A 19,838-nucleotide genomic window follows, 5' to 3' on the forward strand; every position below is an offset into this window, starting at 1 on the left:
ATTATTTTTCCGGGTATCATTCCACAGCTGCCATAAGAAAATCATGTAACACTTTTGTTTTAGGGCATGACTGACACAGATTCTTAAAGAGGTGACATATGCTAGTGCTTCATATGCAATTAAGGAAACTAAAATCCCACAATAACATTAACATAGTTAACATCCAATGAGGGAAGAGAATTACCAATTGTACATTAAGGCTAACAAATGAAGCACTACGAAAGTACTGCATAAGGAACTCAGAATATTTTTTTTCCTCATGTTTATTTATTTTTGAGAGAGAGAGAATGTGAGAGCATGAGGAGAAGGGGCAGAGAGTGGGAGACACAGGATCTGAAGCAGGCTGTATGCCGTCAGCACAGAGCCCAACGTGGGGCTCGAACTCGTGAACTGGGAGATCATGACCTGAGCTGAAGTCGGATGTTTAACAGACTGAGCCATCCAGGCACTCCACCCCCCCGAAATGTTTTATAATGAGTTGTAATTTATTTCTTAAGAGAAAGACAAATGACAAGGAATCAAACTGATATCAGGGACTCAATAAAAATTTAGCAATGAACAGTTTGCAGAAACATGTCCTAGAATGACAATAGCTCAGTTCAGTTTCTAACACTGCCAACATCTACAGTCATAGCAAACACAAAAATGTATGCAATATATGTAATGCATGAGCCTCATCACAATAAAATCACAAATCATCTAAAAGAGATAGGTTTATGTTGAGCATGGTATACTTACATTTTTAAAGAAAAAAGGTTTAAACAATAAGGGCTGTGCTAACTGCTTACATTAACCAAATAACTGTATTATTACATTAACCCATTTCATTATTTTATAAATAGCCTATGAGTATTAAAATATTTTATTCAAATGACCAAGTAATGTTGCTACATAAACACAGTATGTCCACCTTATTACTATTAAAATATTAACCCAACTCTTCCTTCAGGCTGTGAGCCTCATGAAGGTGTCTTTCGTAACTTTTGTTCACTCTCGGATCCCCGTACAAGAACCTACCCACAGTGCATGGCAAGTGGTAAGCACTCAGTGATGAATGAAGTCACTTATAAAGTCCTGAGATAAATGATCAGTGTAGACCAGGGATCAGGAAAGTTTTCTGGAAAGGGGCAGACAGAAACTCCTTCTGGCTATGCAGGCCACAGGGCCCGTGTCCCAACCACTCACGCTGCTTTTGTATCATGAAAGATCTACAGATAATACATAAATAAATAGGAAGATTTGCATTCCAACAGAACTGAAATTTCAAATTTGAATTTCATATAATCTTCATATGCCATAAAATATTATTCTTCTTTAGATTTCTTTTTCCCCCCAACCATTTAAAAATGTCAGAACACTTCTTAGCTTGTGAGCAATACAAAAACAGACAGTGGGCCAGATCCGCCTATGGGCTGAAGTTTGCCACCTAATCTCAGTTCCAGGACCACAATTAGTTTTTGTGACTACAACGAAACTCTCTACTCGCTCAAGGAATTTCATATAAGGAAAAAGATTCAGCCCTTTATCAAATCTTTCTGAACTCCCTTTTCCTCATCTGTAATGGAAGTAATGTGCACACCAAAACTGCAGCTGAGGGTCCATGTTCCATGCACATGAGGCCCCAGGCACAGTGATGAACACCCCAAGGGGCCACCTCAGCATTTCAGAAGAATCTCTAGAAACATCAGCTGCTGCAGTCAGATCACCGCACATCAAAGATTACTAGAGGAAGCACCATATCGTAAATATTCTCCAAAGAACTTTGTGTGGGATGCTTACTGAACTATTTTTTAATTTACTGACAACTCAAAGAAATTATTACAAGGCAACTGGGTGGCGCAGTCGGTTAAGCGTCCGACTTCAGCCAGGTCACGATCTCGCCGTCCGTGAGTTCGAGCCCCGCGTCAGGCTCTGGGCTGATGGCTCGGAGCCTGGAGCCTGTTTCCGATTCTGTGTCTCCCTCTCTCTCTGCCCCTCCCCCGTTCATGCTCTGTCTCTCTCTGTCCCAAAAATAAATAAAAAAAAAAACGTTGAAAAAAATGAGTATCAATAATCAACCTAACTGCAAAAGACCGATGCGGAAGCCGTGCGACTGTCATTCCTGATTACTTAATTTACTGTTTGCCAATAATTTAACTAATGTAAGTTAATGAGTTTTTACATTTTACATTTAACACCTTTCAGGTGATACTATGCTGACTCCTCTAAAACTCTTTAATGGAAAAGAAAACAGATCCTTTGGGAAAAAAATCATAAGAACATATCAACTCATTTCATACACTATATCCACAGAGAGACTTGGCCTCATTAAAACAAGAAGCAAGGAGTTAAGTCTGGTGAAGGCATTCCCCAATCTGCTATTAGCTTACTCATTTTCGGTGAAGTCATTCGATGCCCATCCATCTACCCAGGACAAGAAAGGACTTGCACAAATTACCCTGAAGAGATTTTACGGGGCTCTGAGACTTCTACTGTAACTTTATGGGCTGAGTGTATAAGGTTAAGAATTCAGAAGTGTTATTTCCTCAAAGGTGCCATGCACACCAATTCTGAAAATTTATTTGGAGTGGCTTGCGTATAGCCTCTCATCTAGCATAATTAAATGCGATGTGTAGGTAGCTATAAAATCTAAGATGCTTTTCAAGAAACTAAGAATTTTCCTAACAAAATACAACCCAATTCTTCGAAAAATCAGATTATTTTAAAAGTGTCCTTTTTTTAAATTTTTAAAAATGTTTTTTATTTATTTTTGAGAGACAGAGAGAGAGAGAGAGAGAGACATAGCATGAGCAGGGGAGGGGCAAGGAGAGAGAGAGACACAGACTCTGAAGCAGGCTCCAGGCTCTGAGCTGTCAGCACAGAGCCTGACGCAGGGCTCAAACTCACAGACATGACCTGAGCCGAAGTCAGGCGCTTAACCGACTGAGCCACCCAGGTGCCCCGAAAAGTGTCTTAAAATTAGAATGTTAACATTGCCACCTGCTGATAATTGTGTTCCTCATTAAATGACATTAATACAAACACATTGTTATGGGAGATATTTAGTCACTTTACATGAATTACTGTCTTGAATCCCCACAATACCCTTTATAAGGTAAACACAATGATCACATTTAATATATTCAGATTGAAGTTTAGAGGGATTAAATACCTTGCCCAAGGTCACACAAGTGTTGAGGACATTGTATGTGATCTGAAGCCCATACCTTTTTTTTTTTTCTTTTTTAATTTCTATTTGGGAGAGAGAGAGCAAGCAAGCAAGAGCAGGGGACAGGGGCAGAGGGAGGGAGGGAGAGGGAGAGAGAGAGAAAGAGAGAGAAAGAGAGAGAGAGAGAAAGAGAGAGAGAGAGAGAATGAATCTTATGCAGGCTCCACACTCATTAAGGAGCCCAACATGGGGCTCAATCCCAAGACCCTGGGATCATGACCTGAACCAAAATCAAGAGTTGGACGCTCAACTGATTGAACCACCCAGGCAGAGTTAAGAGGCCTGTACTCTTAACCATGCTTTGTACTCTACCCTGCTTATTTTTTTTTGGGGGGGGGGGGTTTTTTTTTTTTTCAACGTTTTTTATTTATTTTTGGGACAGAGAGAGAGACAGAGCATGAACGGGGGAGGGGCAGAGAGAGAGGGAGACACAGAATCGGAAACAGGCTCCAGGCTCTGAGCCATCAGCCCAGAGCCCGACGCGGGGCTCGAACTCACGGACCGCGAGATCGTGACCTGGATGAAGTCGGACGCTTAACCGACTGCGCCACCCAGGCGCCCCTCAACCCTGCTTATTTAAACCTTGGGTATTTTGGCAGCTTTAAGCAGAAAAATTGCTTTATAATTTATTCTGAACCTTGATTTTGTTGGTTTTCTCCAGTTTTAAATACCTGGAAATGCTTTAACTCTTAGCAGACATGACTCCCACCTGACTCCAAGCTACTTCCATAGTTAGCCCAAGGCTTAGATATCTCGGAGGCCTCAGACATCTGAGAATGGGCAATGAATGCTTAGTGATCTCTCTCTCCTTTGTTCTGTTTTCCTAACATATAATACCATTATATAATATCATCACTATGCTTATCATTATATTCACAATTCGCTTTTTCTTCAGCTATTAAACTTACCCTTATGATCAATATCTTTGTATATAAGTGTTTATTTCAGTTTATTATCTTAGATTACTAGAAAATGAAATCACTGGGAAAAATCTAAGAAAAATTTTCGTGATCTTTGATATACACACTGCCAGAGTGCTTTCGTTTCTAGGAAGGACATAAAAATACATATTCCCACTAGCAGTATAGGAGGGCAAAGAGTTTCTTCTTTTAAAATGTAAAAGAAGGGGCGCCTGGGTGGCTCAGTCAGTTAAGCGTCCAACTTCAGCCCAGATCATGATCTCACAGCTCATGGGATAGAGCCCTGCGTCGGCCTCTGTGCTGACAGCTCAGAGCCTGGAGCCTCCTTCGGCTTCTGTGTATCCTTCTCTCTGTGTTCCTCCCCTGCTCATGCTCTGTCTCTCCCATTCTCAAAAATACATAAAGATTTTTAAAATTTTTAAATATACTAGTAGGAAAGATAATTCATCACCAATTTCTTACTGTGAATTAATTTAATTGCTGTACTTGCTTCTTAATAGCAAAGAGAAGTCATTTTCCTTAAGAGGACATCCATGGGAGAGCAAGGAAAAGAAAGGAAAATCCTGGAGTGTGAAGCAGGAATGAGGCTGGAGGTGGTTCATTAGGTCAAGGAATGAAGGGATGAAGGACAGTATGAACGAAACGGACATTTCTGGAAGGGGAGATAGGTGTCCATCAACACTGTCTAGAAAAGGAGGCAAGAAGCTACATCAGATATTATCTTTCAAGTTGGCTCTGAAAACGTGAAATAACTTACTATCCCATCATATTAGACTACTGATGTGGATTTTTCTGTAAATAAGCAATGATAAGAGTTTTTCTGACTCTTAAAATTCTGGTTCCCACATATTTTATTATCCCCTATTTACTGCTGAAGTTGCCTCTCTTGTTGTATGTAAGCCTGATACACAGTTGGAAATATTTGGGGCAGATATATTCCAGAGTATTCTAAAAATTGAGTATGTTAAAGTATTAATAATGAGTTTCCATAATCGGTCATTAAACTGAACTGACCAGAATTCTGTAATAAGAAACTGCCTGCCAGATTAAGAGCATGGCAGGCAGAGGGCAAAATGACATATACTCTGGATTATCAAAAATACAGTTCTAAAATTAGCCCAAACTTGTTCTCTAGATAAAGCCACTCAGAATCTAAATGATCTATGTTCCTTGATATAGGTATTAAAATTGTCATCTACTCTGTAGAAATGTAATCACAAAATAACCATTTCCCACTTTCCTTTTGTACAAAGCATACTATGGTAGATTGCTCCTTCCATTTACCAACCTTCTAAAAACATTTTTCACTTTTCAACTAAAAAAGATTTTTTTTATCCTCAAATGACAGCGTATGAGTAATGATTTCTTCAGCAAGAATGTCACATAGTTACACTCTTAAAAACCCTAAGTAACAGGTTGCCTGATATAATTTAGTGTTCTCCTTCTGGTTTTCTAGATCATGCACAAAAGAAAAGAATAAATGCAATTTAACCTTGTCTCAATTCTCCATTCAATCCCAAACATAAAGAGACATTCTAATCTAGTGCAATCTTCACTGCCCTGGGTGTTTGTTATAAAATAACCTTTCCTTTCAACATGGCATTGAATAAAAACTAGAGCGTTACAAACAACAAAGTCACTAGTTCCATTAACGGAAGTCAAAAGTTTTTTTTAGAACAGCATAGGGTCTTAAATGATGGCTTTCTTCCTAAAGACAGAGCTAGAGTTCTTTTGGAAGAGAGTGCCATAAAGTGTTAATACAGCAGGCTTCAGACTGTTATCCTAAAAAAGGTTTGCCCGCGAGGTTGGCCCTTGGCTCACATCTGAGAACTTGAATGGTAAACAGTTCCCTATACTTAAAAGAAAAAAAATAATTTTTTTAAAGCTAGCAGTGGCTCACTGGGCCTAACCTGCTTACTCAATGTGGTTTATGCTGAGCTCCTGCTTGTTTTCTTCCTGGGAGTCTGGAATTTTGACACAGGCTGTGCAGAGGGTGTAGGTGCCCTATATTGGTGGCCCAGTAAAATTTGGGGCCTTGAGCTCCCCTGGTGACAATACCTCACACGTAGGGTCACAATTTGATTAAGCACATCTTGTGTGACTACACTGGGAAAGAACTCTTGAACTAGTGACTGGCTTTCTCTAGACCTTGTCCCCATGTCCCTCTTTTCCCTTTGCTTATTCTACTTTGTATCGTTTCACTTTAATAAATCACAGCCATGACTATCATCAAAAAAAAAAGAAAAAGAAAAAGAAAAGAAAAACGAGCATTGGTGAGGGTGTGGAGAAAAGGGAACCCTCCTGCACCATTAGTGGGAATATAAATTGGTGCAGCCTCTCCGGAAAATAGTATGGAAGCTCCTCAAATAATTAGAAATAGAATTACTATGTACTCCAGTAATTCTACTTCTAGGTATGCATCCAAAGAAAACAAAAACACTAATGTGAAAAGAGATAAACACCCCTATGTTAATTGCTACTTTATTCACAACAGCAAAGGTTATGGAAGCAACGTAAGTGTTCGCGGATGGAGGCATGGGTAAAGAAACGTGGCATATTTATACAAGAGAATGTCACTCAGCCATAAAAACAAATGGAATCTTGCCATTTGCAACAACACGGATGGACATTGAGGATCACGCCAAGTGAAATAAGTCCAAGACAAGTATCACATGATTTCACTTATAGGTGGAATCTATAAAACAAATGAACAAAACCAGAAAAAGAATCATCAATACAGAGAAGAAACTGGTAGTTGCCAGAGGCGACAAGGTAGGGAGATGGGCAGAACAGGTGAAGGGGATTAGAGCCACAAACGTATCCAGTATTGAAATAAATAAATCATGGGGCTGAAAACTACAGCACAGGGAAGATAGTCAATAATACGATCATAACTTTGTATGGTGACAGATGGTAACTATACTTATCATGGTGATCTCCGCCTGATGATACAATTGTCCAATCACTATGTTGTACACCGGGAATTAATATAACATTACATGTCAACTATGCTTCAATCAAAAAATCACAGCCATGAGTAGGACTACACGACAAGTCCTGTGAGTCAGTTCTCCTAGTGAATCACCCAACTTGGGGGGTGGTCGTGGAAACCCCCAAAACAAAGCGCTAGAGAGATACTTCCTCAGTTAGGATGTTTGGATAAGCTTCTTTTTTATCACATTCCTGTACGCACCTAGACCCAGAGATCTGCTCTTGGCCTGGGTGCTGTTACTTCACAACCACTCTGTACATGCTAAAGAAAGAATGAGCCTCACCAGGGCTCTCTGTCAAGCAGCCCCAAAAAGCAAGGACACAGGGGGGCAGGACGGGCAGCCTGAAGGTAGCCTAATTGGGTACTGTTGCTCAATTACATAGAACGAAGTAGAACAAAGAAAGGAAAATTAAATGCCACAGAGACAACTTCCTCAGCACATGACCTCACTTTGCTTTGAGAAAACTCCCTTTCACCTAGAGTGTTATAGCATAGTGGTTAGAAAACTGGATTCTGGGGCCAGAATGTCTGTTGGACCCCACTTCAACCATTTCTTAGCTGCTTATGTTTGGGCAAGTTGCATAATCTCTTTGTGCTTCTGTCATCTGTAAAGTGTGTCCAAGAGTCCCGACCTGATAAAGTTTGCTGCAAAGATAAATGCATTTATAATTGCAAGTACCTATAAAATGTTTGGCATATTGGAAGCACTTTAAAATCATTGGTGGCATTTACTATTATTTTGAAAGTCAGGTTGATTATTTTTTCCCATCAACTTTTAAAAGTAGAGAAAACATGAAACAAGATTATAAACGGCCAAATACACTTTAGTCTCGCTGGAAGCCAACGTGCACTAGGTGTTGGTAGGTCAAGGGTAAGTGTTCTGTGGTCAAACTCATTTGAGAAAAAGGAAGGCAAACAAAATTAAGATTTCTGGCAGACTTCCTTAAAATGATATTGCCCATGGTGATTTTCCAAAGGGGCACACAGAATGTCAAATTTCACAAATCCATTTGATCAAGGCAATCTTTTTTGTATTAAGTGCTGTGTGGTGCTAGAGGTTGCTGTCTTCTAAAATTTTTTTTAATGTTTATTAATTATAGAGAGACATAGAGAGACAGAGCAAGAGCATGGGAGGGGCAGAGAAAGGGCGAGACACAGAATCCGAAGCAGGCTCCACGCTCTGAGCTGTCAGCACAAAGCGTGACGCAGGGCTCGAACTCACAAACCACGAGATCATGACCTGAGCCGAAGTCGGGCGCCCAACCGACTGAGCCACCCAGGTGCCCCATGTACTCTTCTAAAAGCAGGATAACTGCTTCATATCAACTGTAATGAGAGCCTACCACCTACTCGGGGAACCAGGATTAGTCACCCCCGGACGTCAGTTTGCAGAAGATCACGTACTAACAGAGATTGAGGAAGAAAATTATGACAAAATTATTTATATCAAGCTCAGCAAGACAAGTACAAAGGAGGGAATCCCAACAGATATTATGGGCAAGGAGCCCAGAAGGGGAAAGGGATGGAGCAGGGGCGTCCCATGAACCACATGAATGAATGGAGGGAGACCGAGTCCAGAGGCTGTGGAGAACACAGGCGGGCAGGCAGGGTGAGGTCATTTGTGAGGCACTTAGGAGTTCTTTAAACAGTTATAAATGCCTTAAATATGTTAAACAAATCCAAACAAAACAGGCTTTGAAAAATGTCGACAATTTATAATAACGTCAATTTGAAGGGACTATGATTGAGGAAAGCATTAAGAATTAAAGTGGATTGGAGACAGTTTCACTTAATGTCCCCTGCCTGTCTCATCGTTCCCTCGGTGAGATGCTAATAAGGATGAGCTCACTGGTTTTAAGAATATGAAGTGAAGAACCTGTCACTCAGTTGTCAATGGAAACTGCCTATGGTTCCCTTAACAAAGCCTTTCTACCTCAACATATGTTCATTAGTCTTCAAGGGGAGCCTAAGAATTTACTGTACTCAGGGTTTTTGTTTTATTTTTAATTTTTTAATTTTTTTTAACGTTTATATATTTTTGAGACAGAGAGAGACAGAGCATGAATGGGGGAGGGGCAGAGAGAGAGGGAGACACAGAATCCAAAGCAGGCTCCAGGCTCCGAGCTGTCAGCACAGAGCCTGACGTGGGGCTGGAACCCACAAACCGTGAGATCATGACCTGAGCCAAAGTCGGACACTCAACTGACTGAGCCACCCAGGTGCCCTAAAAAGCTGATTTTGTTTTTTATTTCTTTTTTAGTTTTTTAATATTTATTTTTGAGAGACAGAGAGAGAGAGGGAGAGTGTGTGTGTGTGTGTGTGTGTGTGTGTGTGTGTGTGTGAATGGAGGAGGGGCAGAGAGAGAGGGAGACACAGAATCTGAAGCAGGCTCCAGGCTCCGAGCCATCAGCCCAGAGCCCGACGCGGGGCTCAAACTCATGGACCACGAGATCGTGACCTGAGTCGAAGTCGGACGTTTAACCGACTGAGCCACCCAGGCGCCCCTGTTTTATTTTTTTAAAGAAATATACCAGTCAATGGAGTTGAGCTTTATATATTTATACAGTTTCCTCTGTCTGGCATAATAGTCAAACTTGCTAACAGCTTACAATTTCTAACAGTCCAGTCTGCCATCTCTAAATTGATTTCACCACATCTAAAAGTTGTTGGCACGTGGCTGGGCAGAAGTGGGAAAGAGATACAGCTCCAAGGAGAAAATAGTGAGATTTATGAAATTACATAGATCAATAAAGATGTGGTTGTTTTATTTTGTTTTCTTAATGTTTATTTATTTTGAGAGAAAGAGAGAGAGAGAGAAAGGGTGGGGCGGGGAGAGAGAGCACACACGCAGGGGAGGGGCAGAGAGAGCAGAGTGAGAATTCCAAGCAGCGTCCACGCCATGAAGATCCTGACTCAGGGCTCAAACTCACAAACTGTGAGATCATGACATGAGCTGAAATCAAGAGTTGGACACTTAACCAACTCAACCACCCAGGCGCCCCAATAAAGATGTTTGTAACTGGAGATCAAAAACATCTGTGGAGATTCCGTGACATTTCAATAGGCCTGGACCCAAGCAATTATCAAACTGAAAAGGATATTTTCAATAATTTTTATTCTGATTGATTAAATCTAGGTTCATAAATTGTACACTTACAGAAATAAATGGATTGGTATCTTTTGAAAGCCAGTATTACTGAGAATAGTTACTAAAAAAAAAAAAGCTCTAGAAAGTAAAACGAAATACTACGGCCTTATATTAAAATACTTCTTTAGCACTTTTAGAATACTGCCACGTGTATAACATTATTTGTTCATTATTACAAGTCTATGGGAAAGTCAGGGCTGACTTAATTTCACATGCCTTAGGAAGACTTCCATATGTGTACGTGAACAACTCAAAACATAATTTGCATAGCTAGTTCAAGAAAATATAATGACTTTATTATTTGTAAACATCTAAAAACTAAAACTGCACACTACTAGTGGCCAAGACTAGGTGGTAGTCAGCCGACTTCTCTGAGTTCTAAACTTACCTGTATCTGCTGTCCCAACTACTTGAGAATCAATGTCCTCATCTTTAAATTGGGATTACTACACTAGCATTTCTTGCTTAACATTGGTAGTCTACTTATGAAAAATGAGACATTCTATTCAAAGGTCAATGAGAAGTCAATTTCTTACTATTCTGACTGGAAAAAGTTATATTCAAACCCGAATTCCTGGTCCCCCCAGATATAACAGAAATATTTGAGGTAACAGCCATTAAGATGAGATGTAAAATGATAAGCAATTTTCTATTATATGTAACATTTCTTATATATTTATCAAAAGGAGCACAGGTTTAAAAAGTTTATACATACTACCCTTGTCTTTTAAGAGTAGACTTCAAAACTTTGAATATGGCCATGCTGGTGTTAGAGGACTGTGGGAAAACATCAAAAACAGTGATTTAGGGGCACCTGGGTGGTTCAGTCAGTTAGGCATCTGGCTTTGGCTCAGGTCATGATCTCACAGCTTGTGGGTTTGAGCCCCATGTCGGTCTCTGTGCTGGTGGCATAGAGCCTGCTTGGGATTCTCTCTCTCCCTCTCACTCTCACTCTCTCTGCCCCCTTCCCTACCTGTGCTGTCTCTATCTCTCTGAAAATAAATTAGTAAACATTAAAAAATTGATTGAGGGGCGCCTGGGTGGCGCAGTCGGTTAAGCGTCCGACTTCAGCCAGGTCACGATCTCGCGGTCCGTGAGTTCGAGCCCCGCGTCAGGCTCTGGGCTGATGGCTCGGAGCCTGGAGCCTGTTTCCGATTCTGTGTCTCCCTCTCTCTCTGCCCCTCCCCCATTCATGCTCTGTCTCTCTCTGTCCCAAAAATAAATAAAAAACGTTGGAAAAAAAAAAATTGATTGAATACAAGACATTCTTCAATAATTCATTTATTTGCTGAAAAAATAAACTTTCCTCAGTTCTGAGGAAGATATAATGAAAGCCAAGGAGACCGTATGTCTGGATCTCTATCTCTGCTCCTGAATTTACAGTTCTGGTACATTCAGAATAGTCTAGAATAATAGCCTGGTAGCCTAGAATAATCTTGTTATGTCTGTAATAGCAAATTGGTGTTTTAGCATCAACTCAACCTTCCTGTTAGTCTCATTTCATCATTTACACCAGGGTTCATTGTATCTTTTCAATCAAGTTCTACTGTGGCTTTACCAGTAGACCCACACGATGTTGTGTATTTCTGATCACTGTTTGATACCATATTGTGTTATTCCGGGACTTGCAAGGATTAACAGAGAAGATAAAACCAGAACTTGAATCTAGAGTCCTATTCCTGACTACAACTAGAGTCATTTTCACCACACGGTCTGAAACATGGTCTTCTGTTTATAGCCACACTTTCTGGAATGCCAAAATACTCATTTGTAGCACAAAGGAAGACATTCATAGACTTAGAGGCTACCCATGCCCTTGCTAATTTTCTATTACCAAATCGATTTGGTTCTTCAATGCTCTATCTTGGCTCAATCCTAGGGCCTATTAGGGGCTTTTATGTAACTTAATAATTGATCAGTTTGTTTGGTCATTCTTGGTCTGGCCCAACTACTGCCACCTCAGAGTTGAGGGTAGGAGTGAGTGACAAGATAGAAATGTGAACACACTGACTGTTAACACTTTGACGGTGATACTGGCATTCATTCCCATGGATACTAAACACCTTGTGCAACCAACTTGCCCAACGGGCCAAAGATACAGAGTGTTGAAAACCAGTAGTATTAGCTGAATCCCAGTTTTTTATAGAAAACATGGATATTGACCCAAGAGCTGCCTCTGACTGGCTCTACCATTTTCTTTTGAGTCATTTAAACTTTATGGGCCTGTTTTTTCATCAGGAAACTGAGCTACATAACATTGCTTAATTTTTTATTGTATTTAAATTTTTTTAATGTTTATTTATTTTTGAGAGAGAGCAAGCGTGTGAGTAGGAGAGGGGCAGAGAGAGAGAGACAGAGACAGAGACATAGACAGGGAGACAGAATCTGAAGCAGGCTCCAGGCTCTGAGCTGTCAGCACAGAACTTGATGCGGGGCGCGAACACACGAACCGCGAGATCACGACCTGAGCCGAAGTCAGATGCTTAAGCAACTGAGCCTAATAATTTAGGCACCCCTAATTATTGTGCAATTTTATCATTATATTTACCATATATTTACTTCTATCCTACACACCTACATATCTGCAAAAACCTTGTTATTCTTTGGCTTTTTAAGGCATTTAAAATACAGCAGCCAGTTCTTTAATCTCCTGATATGAAGGAAGCATCCTTAAAAATCCCCCTTCCTATATCTAGTGAAGACACCATAGACTATACGTCAATCAAAGCGTCTAGGGAGTTACAGGAGATAACAGCTTCTTCAAAAGTTCTCAAGAAACTGAAATAAATGTGGGCATGACTGACTGGATAATTAAGAAGGTTGAAATAGGTGATTCTAGCCTTCAGTCAAGGCACACTGACTGAGTCAGAAAGTAATAAATAAACATAAAAATATCAAGGGGAAAATCTGTAAGAGACATTCCTCAATCTGAGCTAATATTCATGAACCATGCAAGGAAGAACTGAGCCAGCACAGAGAAACACAAAGATTTTATAGCTCTATCTGAAAAGGAAAGTTTTATGGAATAAATTAAGATAGGCCTACCCTATGCATTCCTATGGGCCATATAGAATTAAGTGATGGACCAGAGCTTGCCCCCAACTTGTCTAAATCCCAAAGGAATAAATAATTAAGGGCTATGAACATAAAGACTAGTGTTTTGGTTGTTGAATGTAACTTTGCTTGAAGCAGGTTATGCATGTAAAGAATCAAACAGCGAATTCTAAAAGGCTAAGTCTTCTTCTTCCTTCTTATATATAAAGACCAAGAATGTATTATGACATCACGAAAACAACTTTGCCACTGCCTAACACTCAGGCTTTGTCAGAACAAAGTCAGTAAGATGGTGCGGTAATCAGCCTCCAAGATGGCTACCAAGGATTCCTGCCATCTGGTGTTGACCACCTTGTGGAATCTGATCCCACATTGTACCAGAGGTGGTCTGTGTGACTAACGGCACCTGGCAGAAGAGATGGTAAGATGGTGAATCACTGCTGAAGTTCGGTCATAAAAAAGATAGCTACTTCTGTCCTGGGCTGGCTGTCTTGTATGTCCTTCCCTTCTCCTTGCCATGGTGTGAGCAGCCCAGTGGCAAAGAACTGATGCCTCCAATCAAGAACCAGTGACAAATAATAGCCCAGGAGACCAGTCCACAACCATGAGTAATCTTAAAAGAGAATTCTGTAGCCCCAGTGGAGCCTTGAGATGACTGAAAATCCCAGCTCATGAGAAACCTTGAGCCAGAAGCACCAAGTTAACTGACTTCCATATTATATTCCTCACCTGGAGGAAGTATGGGAGATAAAAACAGTTTGCTGTTCTTAACTGCTAAATGTTAGGATAATTTATTCCACAACAGACAACTGATAAAGATGGCAAGATGTGGGATATATTATTTAAAAGCTGACAAATCAAGTACTTTATATTTTAGGTTCTCAGAAATAAAGCAGGCAGACCAATTTCAAGTTTTATATAATCATGTAACGCTGGGTTTTTCGATAAGTCAAAGACATATCTACTGGGGGAAAATTGTGTGAGTAAATGTTGGCTACAAAACGCACTTTAAAATTTTAACAAACCTTTAGAGTTCTAAATTTCTTTTTTTACTTTCTTTACTAGAGCCCCAGTTTCAGCTGCACTGAAAACCCAGATCAGGTGGGGTGGGAGGAGTGTATTTGAAAGCAGAGATAACCTTCTTTTGTTTGTAAAAGAGCAGCTTCAATACTGCTTAAATTGGAGATAATGGCTTATAAGAATCGTGAGACGCTGCATTAACTTGTTGTCATTAGCATCATTATTAACACTGTAGCTAAACACTCACCATGTGTTGTACAGGGCACATTAGCTACATAAAAGACATCACTGGTACCCTCTGGGAACAGATCAGAAGTGAGTTCCCATATATACTTGAAAAAACTGGATTGTACTAAACCAGTTTGTTAACTACGCAATGAAGGAATTAGAAAATGAGCTATGCTTACTTTAAAAATGTTATCTTAACATATATAAATTAGCTTTGAAGTTAAAAGATTGAAGTAGGAAATATAAGAGAAATTCATCAAATAGTAATAAGTCAAAACTTTCCTTTATGCTTGACTGCAGTAAGAAATTAAGAGGCTGGCTTCCCCTTATTTCCTGTTACTTCCCCCATCCTGGATAGGAATCATCAGATGGACATTTCCAGTTGTTGCAAGCCAGCAGCATTTCAGAGAGGAGGAGGAAAGTCACATCTGGCCAGATCAACATGTTTCTAAGTCTGTTTGTCCCTGCCTCTCCTGCTGTTTCTTCTGCTTCCAAAAATATGATTAACGTCTATGAATTTATAACACTCTGCATTGTAAGCAAGGCTGAGGGCTGTCCATCCCAACGAGGGTGAGGTATGGAGTTAATGAGAAGTGAGACTGGGGAATGAACAGAAAGATGCCAATGTTAAAGTAATTGAGCATGAATATCAAACGCTGACTTGGGAACAGTCTTCATTTGCTGATAGAGAGTCTGATCAGCTGGTGGGCAGAGGGAACAAGCACAGACCCGCATTCGCAGCCGGCCCCAGAAATTCCCTATCACCACGGCGAATGCATTATAACCTGGCGACCTCTGTGTCCCCATCTGCAATCAAGTGTTTTCTTTTTCCCCTTATTTCCTTCCCTCCCTCCCTATTTCTTTCCTTCCTATGAAAGGTTTCCTCCCTTCTTTCTGAATTGATCTCATCCGTCCCCAAGCCTCATAAAGAATTTAAATTTTTGTGTTGGTAACTGCTGTTTTTTTACAAACACGTAGGACTTGCTAATGCAAGTTCAGAATAACACAGATAACGGTGTGCGGCAAGAATTGCTGAGGCTATAATTTTTATTTTAAAAACTCTGCATTGTCCTCTAAAACCAGCGAAAGTTCAAATGATCAATTACCGCAATACACTCCTACGTGTCTTCTTTCATTTTCAATTAGATCATTTATAAGGGACAAGGATCTCTGGAATATTTGCACAATAGGAATGATAACATAAACACGTTAATAAGCTGTATGTCATTATTAATTTCAAGCTGTAATGAATAGTTTCATTGAGAACAGAGTAATAATAGTTTCAAGAAAACTAAATATTACAGAAAAAACTATGGTTCTCAAATTCTGGGACATGTAATTATGCATTTTTATGAAAATTCAGTTTGCAAGGATGTTTTTATTAGTTTACAATGCAAAAAAATGGATAAAACTTAAATATATATAAATTGGGAATTGGTTAAATTAAATATAGTGGATTCCAAACTTAAATATAAATAAATTGGGAATTGGTTAAATTAAATACAGTGGACTCATTAAAGGAAATTAAAAATGATTTGTGAAAAATATTATTAACTAATGAGGTTGTAGGCAAGAGTATTAAATGAGCCTATTATTAAATGAGCCTACATAAACGATAAACTCATTTAAAATATATATGCTTAAAGGACTAAGCATTCACGATCATCTGATGGTGACAGAATTTCTAAGACTGGGTTTCCACTTGTCATTTCTAAATTTCTATTTAAATGTGCATTACAATTGCTATAATTTTTTTTTTAATAACCAGTTTGTAAACCCCTATGCATACATCAAGGACATCAGAAAGAACACAGGAAAAGCAATCATAAGAGATCTTAAATATAAAAAGAGTTTATAGTTTACCTTAACAGCATAATATTCTTTAACTTCAGGCCTAATAGAATCAAAGTCTCCACTGATGAATTCAGGCAAAAAGCTGAAAGAAAGAGTTCCAAGTAAGTCAACTAATTAAGACTACTTTTGGTTATCCTTGAAAAACTACACCAATAGGATGTCTTATGCTCTTGGTTTCTATATGGTATGTTTAAGAGTAACTCTACATAATTCATCAAGTTAGTCACACTATCAGTCAATATTTATCCTGCTTTAAAAAATAGAGATTAAAGAAGATTATTGGTTTGAAAAAGTCCCAGTTCAAAAACCCTAACATCACGACTCCATCTTTATATATTACTTTCTACATATATACAAACTTTTACATTATTGTGCCCTCACACAAGTCCACAACTTCAACAAATTTAAACTGATGAGGAAGAGGATTAGGCATTCCCTTTAGAGCCGGAATCAGTTCAGACACATTTTCCAAATATCCTATTGACACATTTCTAGAAACAGGAGGCTTCCAGACAAGTTTGAAATACTACACAAGTCAGTTACCAGACAGAGGGAGAGAATTCCCCAAAGTAAAAGTTTTTAATTACATCATGAGTATCTTATTTCTCTTCTCTACCATTTACATTTTTTCAGAATTCATCCAGAAAGCCTACCTCACTCTACATACATTGCCATCGTTTGCTTTACATAAAACATTCACATGACCTGGTAGAATTTCTTCCCAGTGTGGAAAAATTAAGCTTCCTTGGATTTATCAGTGCTCTAACAAAAAGCCCTAGCCTCCTGAGTCTCTAAAATATATATAATGTAAAGAAGGGAATGTTTACTTTCATCCCACAGATATATTCTTCTTTTCACACACCATGAGAATTAGATCTGCCGACATTTATCTAACTGTTCTGATTCAAAAGAATAATAAAACTTCTGTGTGTCTTTTCAAGAGGGCCAAGTCGCTATATCATGGACTAGATCTCTGGCTAAATGGAGACTAAAGTTTCATTTCGCTAAGTATTACATGTCAAAAGAGTTGAAGCCCCAGGACTTGGAGACATCTTTAAGTCATAAAAGCCAAGACAGAGGCTCCCGGAGAGATTTTACTGACATACCAGTGGGGTGGGGCTTAGGATTCAGGGTCATCAAATTTCCACAGAGACTCTTGCAAGAGGGGGAAGTAACCTGCCACAACCCACTTAATAAATTGAGGGGGAAAATCCTATTTCCTCCTCTTTCACCCGTGGTGTGCAGCTACAAGCACAGGACAATGGACCTGGCCATCACTGCAGGGCCAAGGTGTAAGAATTAGAGCTTTGGGGACAGAGATAAAATGAAACTAGACGCAGAACACCTTGTGTATGCCCTCAGGATAAAATGAATAAAGCTGAGAGGCGCCTGGGGGGCTCAGTCGGCTAAGCATCCGACTTCACCTCAGGTCATGATCTCATGGTTTGTGGGTTTGAGCCCCGTGTTGGGCTCTGTGCTGACAGCTCAGGGATTCTGTGTCTGTCTCCTGCTCGTGTGCAAACAAATACACATTAAAAAATAAATACACATTAAAAAATTAAAAATAAAGATAAACATGAAAAACCCAATACTAACCTTGTTCTTTCATACAAATTTTTTTCAAGGTTTTAACGTAATTGGAAATATGACTTCTTAGGTCTAACCTCATCTTACTAACCTGTGTTAAGTCTTCTCAGAGTTACAGGTCTTCCTAGAACAAACAGTAAGAATGTTCTACCACACTGGTCTGTACTGCATAAAGTGCTGGGTTTTGTTTCCTTTTTGTTCTTGTTAACCAACGATGGTTAACTATTAAAATTTGGGGTATTTAATAAAACTATTACATTAAATGATTCCAGCCATATTCACTGAACATCAAGCATACAGAAAAGACAATAGTTTATTTCAGAATAAGGCAGAATTGGAAAGTACCTAAGTTTTCAGTCACTTGCCTGGTTTCAACATTTTCCTGTAAACTGGTCTCCTCAAAACGTGTATGCCACCACATCCATTACTTTCAACTTCATTTTAGACATATTTAGGTAAATACATTGCACCCTACCCATATGAAGACTAAAAATAGCCCATTTCCTCTTTCTTCATTGTTTTTCCTGTTGCAAAAACTCACTGATTTTTTAAACTTTCTTTAAAATGCCTCCATCAGCCAACATTCAATAACCCATACAACAAAGCTCATACAGGTCACAAATTGTTTTAAGTGCTTGCTAAGTTCTGAATGTTTGTGTACCTCTGAAATGTATACGTTGAAGTCTTAACCCTTAATGTGACGATGCTACAGGGTAGTGAGGCCTTTAGGAGGTGATTCGCTCAGAACGGTGATGCCCATGTGAATGGGATTAGTGCCCTTGTACAAGAAACCCCAGCTCTCTTGTCCCTTCCGCCATATGAGGACACAGTAAGAAGACAGCCATCTATGAACGAGGGAGTAGATCTCATCATATGCTAAACCTTGACCTTGACTTCCCAGCCTCCAAAACTGTGAGAAGTGTTTACAAGCCACAAGACTGACTTATATGGCTCTACAAATTTTAGTCCCTCAGATATCTAGAATCAATTTGCCAGTTTCCAAATATCATATTGATTTTGACAATAATAAAAATGAAAAATAAAAACTGATACACACAGGCAGCTGAATCTCTCTCCCCTTAGGATATAGAATTTTAAAGACAATTAGATCTCTTTTTATTGAACACTGTGAATCATGAAGGAAAGCAATCATACAGATTTACTTATATTTTCATATAAAATATTAACAGGAAAACAAACTTACATTGATAAAGGATGACGAACTTTGATTAGCTTTTAATATAATTTTCTCTACAACAACATGCATGCTTTAAAAATGAACAAAGATTCTTATTTCTAAGAAGGCTCATGCCCAAAATACACCTGGTATACATGCTGAGATGACTGCGGTAATTGTAAACTTTCCTCAGAATACCGTAGTTTTTGAAACTTCCTGAAATGTGCTTTTGGACACAAGCAATTAAAAGCCCACCTCACATTTCTGAGGCACTGGTTGCCATGGTGCTTCGGCATTCTGAAGAAACACTGGGGATGACACTTCACAGATGTCGAAGCATGATGTCATGATATAAAAGACAGTTTACACGGGAAGATTATTTTCACAGCTCTCTGGGGACTGATTGCTCAAGCAACTGACTAAGGGTAGATGGAATTCTCTCTCCACTGACCACACCTCTGTTCACTGTTGTCATCGATCAGACCGGTACACCTCATCCTGAGATCCTCCCTCCACTGGCACTGGCCGGCTGGTACTAAAAGGTGTTCCGAACGCTCCATAAATGGTGCAGCCTCCTTTGATTTTTACGTTTAACTCTTATCATACTTGGCCACTCACTAGTAACAAAATACAGAGTTCAAAAGGAGCAG

At 39.4% G+C, this 19,838-nt stretch overlaps 1 protein-coding gene across 14 annotated transcripts in view; it reads right to left on the minus strand.

Moving 5' to 3' along the window:
- TPK1 (thiamin pyrophosphokinase 1) overlaps positions 1-19,838 on the minus strand; it is a 349,214-nt gene that overhangs the window by 166,198 nt on the left and 163,178 nt on the right. For 13 of the 14 annotated variants that reach the window (XM_049642046.1, XM_049642042.1, XM_049642040.1 and 10 more), the window contains one exon: positions 16,434-16,506. In XM_049642046.1, coding sequence (XP_049498003.1) covers positions 16,434-16,506 — 73 coding nt within the window. Of the gene's footprint in view, positions 1-16,433; positions 16,507-19,334; positions 19,812-19,838 lie in introns of those variants that run through there. The other variant, XM_049642051.1, reaches the window with a different exon arrangement.

Source organism: Panthera uncia, chromosome A2 (assembly GCF_023721935.1).
Source record: "Panthera uncia isolate 11264 chromosome A2, Puncia_PCG_1.0, whole genome shotgun sequence".
NCBI classification, from domain to species: domain Eukaryota; kingdom Metazoa; phylum Chordata; class Mammalia; order Carnivora; family Felidae; genus Panthera; species Panthera uncia.